Source organism: Diabrotica virgifera, chromosome 2 (assembly GCF_917563875.1).
Source record: "Diabrotica virgifera virgifera chromosome 2, PGI_DIABVI_V3a".
In the NCBI taxonomy this organism is placed as follows: Eukaryota; Metazoa; Arthropoda; class Insecta; order Coleoptera; family Chrysomelidae; genus Diabrotica; species Diabrotica virgifera.
In genome coordinates this window covers 223742169-223748572 of record NC_065444.1, presented here as the reverse complement: position 1 = coordinate 223748572, position 6404 = coordinate 223742169, and the positions used below count along the sequence as shown (strand labels likewise).

Sequence of the window (6404 nt, the reverse complement as noted above, 5' to 3'; positions counted from 1 at the left end):
TACCCCTACTGGCGACAGGACTATTGATAAATAAGTCGATAAGATTCCAGACGTCTATTCAGGTGTCTTATCAGAGTGTCGATTATAATATAGAATGTGTTGATTTTCATCTCATCACTAGCTGAAAAGTTTAGTTCATCATCGGCCTCCTCGTCAAATTGAATTTTTCTTTTTCTCTTTCTTATTTCTTTTGGGCACATGTTTCATTTGGGCACAATTTTTTGGCTTTATTTGCGGTACAGTAATTTGAAAGAGCTTCATACTCTAATGATACAACCCAGATCCATAATTTTTATATACAAATATTTTTTGTACAGTATTCTTGCCGCCCTCTCATAATGTGCCGCCCTAGGCAACTGCCTATATTGCCTAATGGATAAAGCTGCCCTGCGCCCTATCCACAAAAACTATTATCCGGTTATATTTATTTGAGAAAAATGCGATAAGCAGCACTATGACCGACGAATAACAGGATAATACCGACCTATATGAAACATAATATGGTATATTTTATAAGAAATTGGTTCTATAAATTTGTATTGTTATAAACAAAGCTTAATTTTATGTCTTGATGATTTTGTGTAAGTTTAAATTACTTTTATCATATTTCTGCAATGCATTTTCTATAAGATGTTCAAACAATAATTGGTTTGTATATAAAAACTAATTAATAATTGAGCGAACGGTAGGTAGTGAAAGATAAAAAAATATATACTTATTTAAATAGTTTATAAAACCTTGAAGTAAAAAATTAAAAGTTTATCTATTCAACACTTACTTACATTATTATTTTCTCTTACGAACTGATTTTCAAAGATTTGCACTTATTGCAACAATAAGTAGTGAAGTGTTCATAATAAGGCCACGTTTTTCTTAAAAAATTGAAGCAGTAGTTTGGTGTTGAACATATGTTGATAATCCCTACACCTGATTATGTAAGAAAATATTCCGGGTAAGCTCAGTATTGGGAGAAAGTTGTCTTGGTATTACACTTCGTCACTTTCTTCCTCTGAATCACTGTTCTCCACATTGATAATAATTTTATTTATAACAGGAATGTTTTTAAGATATTCTTTTTCGATATTTTTTACGTGCTCTATTGCTTTCTTCCAGTTATCCTCAGAGATATTTTTAAATTCAGAATCTATTAGTTTCACGACAGTGTTATAACATTTTGGACTTACATTTTTTTGTCTCACATTATATTTCAGTTGAGACCATAACAACTCTATTGGATTTAAAACGCAGTAATATGGTGGTAGTCTTAAAGTTGTATGTCCATTTTTACTTGCTGCATTATCAATAATATATTCCTTTACAAATAATTTTGTATTAAGTACCTCTACTAATTGGTCTTTAGTGTACCAATCTTCAAAATATAAATCTTGTGATAATAAAAAATCTTGCAATTCATCCTTTCTAGAGTATTTATTCGAAATTTTTTTAAGTTGTCTAGAATGATATTATGATGCATTATCTAAAACAATAACACTGTTGTCTGCTAAATTTGGTAATAAGTTATTTTTAAACCACGATTCGAAAAGTTCACCCGTAATATCTTGATGATAGTCCAAACAACTGTCTTTAATGTCTTTTGCACTTAATAGTAAGCTATCGGTTACCCAACCATCTTCCCCTCCACAATGCAAAATGCATATTCGTTTGCCCCTGGAAGGTGGTACATTAACTTTGCACTTTACATTGTCATTAGTCCAACCTTTGCCAATTGTTTCGTTAGTGTCAAACCACGTTTCATCTAAGTAATAAATTTTTCTTCCGCTATTTCTGTACTCGGTTATCTTTTCCAAATATTCATTACGCCATTTTATTAAACGGGCACTTTCCATTATAGTATGTCGTTTATTGATTGTTTTATACTTAAAACCATTTGATAGTAAAAATTTTCTTAAAGTTGATTTACAGCAATTAATAATATTTTTAGATTTTAATTCAGCTAAAATTTGGTTAAGTGTGGGTATAATATTACCTGCAAACATATTATAAATGGTTTCTGAAATGGGACCTAAAAGATGTTGCTCAATAGATCGATGTAGTCCAAAGTCGCTCCTTTTTTGTCTATTTGTAATGCCCTCCTTTATAATTCGATATACAGTAGCACATGAAACTTTTGTTAAAGCCGCAGTTTTTAAAACACTCTCGTGCCGTTCCAGTTCTTCACATAATCCATTAAACACATTTAACACAATTTCTTTAGCGTCTTTGGATAAATGTTTTCTTTCTGGCTTTTTAATACTTCCTCTACTTGGTCCAGCAGCATTTTCAGGATTATTTGGTGGTAGAATTTCCTCATTTTCTTCAACAATTTCTACTTCATTATTCTCAACAATTTCTAATGAACTATTCTCCCATGGACGCCACATTTTTATTTACTTAATTTTTTTCTGATAGCGAAATCGTTACTAATAAATGCGTGCTCTCTTTACAGAGTTTAAACTAAAAATTATAAATACACATAACAATACCGAAAGCCACATCAGTCTTTTTGGCCGTTCAGAATTTCGTGGAAATTTAAAAACCTTTGTCAGCACCGGCGCACATGGATTCGCTCCCAACCCCTATAAAACCACTTTTATTGTACACGAGTTGGCTCCGAAACTCATACCCGAAAGTTAAGTTATGACCGAAGGGTTAGGTCTTCCTACCTGAACCCGGGAGCGAATCCATGTGCAGCCGTCAGCACAGCGCAGGGCTGTGACAAGAACCCGACAATCGAGTAAGAGGAGTCATAAACTCATAAACTTTTATTGATATAATAATAGGTATAAAAAGGAGCTTACATCGGCAACTTTTAGCAGCAGCGTAAATAAAAACATTATTGTGATTAAAGATAAAAACATTATTTTGATTAAATAGACCTAACAGTTATACTTATTTAAATATAATATATTATTTATAATTATTGTACCTAATGAAATTATATTTTACAGTACTTATTTTTGCGTTTTTCTGAATACTATCCTGTAACAAGGCAAAATATTAAAGAGGAACTATTAAAACAGATGTCATTTGATCTAAGCACATGGATATTTTGTTCGGTATACCCTTAGAGGATGGAAAATTTTACACCACCCTCTGGTATACCACTTGTACACCAATTCGTCTATCTCTTTAAATTTCTCAATTATCGGTAACCGAGCTATAAAATTTATAGTAGTCTCTACTCGCTCCGTGCGTGACCATGGTGGGGATGCGAATTTACAAAAACTATACTAATTCAGTCATGGGGGCGACTGAATTCGAGTAGGTTTTGTATGCAGAATATTTGTTACATATTTTATACTATTACGGTCCACAAATTAATTGTATTGGTGTAGGATTTGTAAGCTAAATTTTTGATTATTATTGAGTAAATGTCTATACTGTTTCAGTCATGGACGTATAAATAAACATTTATACGTTTATATACCATCATCAGATATCAAATTTTATTAATAGTATACAAGGTATATCAAAAATATGATCTTCTCTCAAGAGTAAAGCACCTTTATATTCCACAATATTGAAAATTGCTATTATCGAAAGTTGTTTGGAATTAAAAATTATGTTCTAATGCGCAATTACATTCTTCTAATTGAAAAAATATTTTTTGAAGATACAAAACATAACTTTTTATTTGAGTATGATAACTCCGAAATTATTAATTTTACCAAAAAAAGTTATTCTTTATAAAAGTTTTGCATGTTCTACAAAATAAGCGTCAATCATAATATTTCACATCTTATTAATTTTATACCAGGTATGTCAAACAATGAATTTCACTCAAGAGTAAAGTACCTTTATTTTGTACAATTTTGAAAAATGTTATTATAAAAAGTTGTTCAGAATTAAAAAACATGTACGAGTATACAATTACATCTTTTAAATTGAAATATTGTGAACTATAAAGGTGATTTACTCTTGAATGATACTCATATTTTTTGACAAAACTCATATAAAATTGATACCTACAATTTGATAAATTATGGTTGTATCTTAGTTTCCAGACCATATAAACCTTTTTATAAAGAATGCCTTTTTTTTGTAAAACTAATAATATCGGAGTTATTATAAATAAAAATGATGTTGGATATCTGTAATTTGAGAAAAAATTTCAATTTTTCATTAAATTAGAAGAATTTAATTGCATATTAGAACATTATTTTTAAGTCCAAACCAATTTTCGTAATAACAATTTTCTATCTTGTGAAATATATAAAGGTACTGTAGGTATCTATCCTATCTATCCTACTCTTGAGATAAATTCATATTTTTTGACATTCCTCGTATCCTATTGATAAAACTTTATATCAGATGATTGCATCTTAGGTTTTAGACTTTAGACCACGCAGAACTTTTTATGAAGAATAACTTTTTCTCGTAAAATCAATAATAAAAAAGTTTTCCATATGGTTCCAACTTACAGGGACATACTGTATATACTCGTACAGTAGTTATTCGTTTGTTTTTAATTTTTAATCATATCCAAATATATATTATTCTGTTTAATTTTCAAATTATATCTAAATTTTATGATATGATAATAAATCCACTTAAGTAAATACTTGATTAGTTTTACTTACATGACTGAAACAGTATAGAAATTTAGTAAATGTCATTTACTCAATAATATTCAAAAATTTCGCTTACAAATCCTACACCAATACAGTTAATTTTACAGGACGAGATTCCTACAGGCAAAAGACCACTCGGACGTCCCAGAATGCGATGGAGAGATAACAGTCAAGCAGATCTCCGAAAAATGAACATCCCATTTGACCCTAGGTTGATGGAAGACCGAACAAATTGGAAGAAAGTTGTACAGTCAGCCAGGACCCACCCAGGGTTGTAGCGCTACGTGATGATTATGAATACAGTTAATTTGTGGACCGTAATAGTATAAAATATGTAACTAATCTTCTGCATACAAAACCTACTCGAATTCAGTCGCCCCCATGACTGAATTAGTGTAGCTTTTGTAAATTCGCGGTGGGGATACACGAAACTATGCCATCGTCCGTATCGGCGAAATATGACAATTTTGGCGACTTTTTGTAATTAGTGCAGTCACTGAAGGTGGATATGAGCTATTACCTCCAATTTCGTTGAACCTCCATCGATTTGCATGAAAATTGGTGAGTGATTAGAGGATGTCTCAAGGAACAAACGTAACATGGTGCCAACTTGCACTTTTACCCTGGGCATGTATGCCACCCCTTCTCGGGGGTGAAAATTATTTTCTTAAAAATAACCCCATACTTCGATAGAGGGACAAATTCTAAGCAAAATTTGTTATATAAAGTTAATAAAATAAATCAAAACTTTTTGAGTTATTAAAGATCAAATATTTTAATTTTTCGTGATAGAAATGCATGTTTTTAATCGATTTGTGATAAATAACTCAAAAACTATAAGTTTTAACAAAAATGTTATTATTACCAAAATTGAAGCTAATAAAAAATGAAATAAACTCCTACTAGAAAAACCTTTTTGTATTAACTAAAAGTGAGTTATAGGTAATTGAATGTATATTTTTTTTTGGGCGAGTACCCAAATCTAAGTATCCAAGCCTAAATAACGGGAAAATTATGCATTTTATAACATAAACTTATAGGTCTGGATCCCGCGTATGAAAAAAAGTTGATTAATAGCAAGCTGAAAATTTGTTAATAGCTTAAAGGTGTCTAGTCGGATAAACTTTGATATATGGAAACACTGTAACAGGGGCAGTTTTAATTGTGGAACAGGTTAAAAATTTGGAACGGTCAGACCACGAAAATGGCACATTTATTTTGTCCGACAGAACAGACTTAAACTCTCCGAACAGAGATTAAACTCTCATGCAAAAATCAGACTGCTATTTATCACCTGTCATAATTCCTGTCATTTGACATATTCTACATGTTTCACTCATTAAAACGCCCATTTGGTGATAAATAGCAGTCTGATTTTTGCATGAGAGTTTAATCTCTATTGGGAGAGTTTAAGTCTGTTCTGTCGGACAAAATACATGTGCCGTTTTCGTGGTCTGACCGTTCCAAATTTTTAACCTGTTCCACAATTAAAACTTCCCCTATTCCAGTGTTCCTATATATCAAAGTTTGTCCGACTAGACACCCTTAAGCTATTAACAAATTTTCAGCTTGCTATTAATCAACTTTTTTTTCATACGCGGGATCCAGCCCTATTATTAACATTTGTCAAAGTACTTAGAAATATCTATTAACTGGGCCCCCGAACAAGTTGATTGCATTAAAATTTATGCACCAAAAATTTTTCAAATTTTTTTTTTTTTAAATTTTTACAAAAAATGTTATTGAATTTTTTTAAATAACTCCGTTAATTTTTAGGATCTCAGGTTCATCTGAAAACCATTTGAAATTTAATTCTAAGGACTATTAAACATT

General features: G+C 30.9%; 1 protein-coding gene across 1 annotated transcript; it reads right to left on the bottom strand.

Annotated features, from left to right (window-relative positions):
• Positions 1 to 1463: 1463 nt before the first annotated feature.
• Positions 1464 to 2381, bottom strand: LOC114337385 (uncharacterized). Its single transcript, XM_028287803.2, has one exon. The coding sequence runs from the start codon at positions 2379 to 2381 to the stop codon at positions 1464 to 1466; it is 918 nt and encodes a 305-aa protein (XP_028143604.2).
• Between the last annotated feature and the right edge of the window lie 4023 nt (positions 2382 to 6404).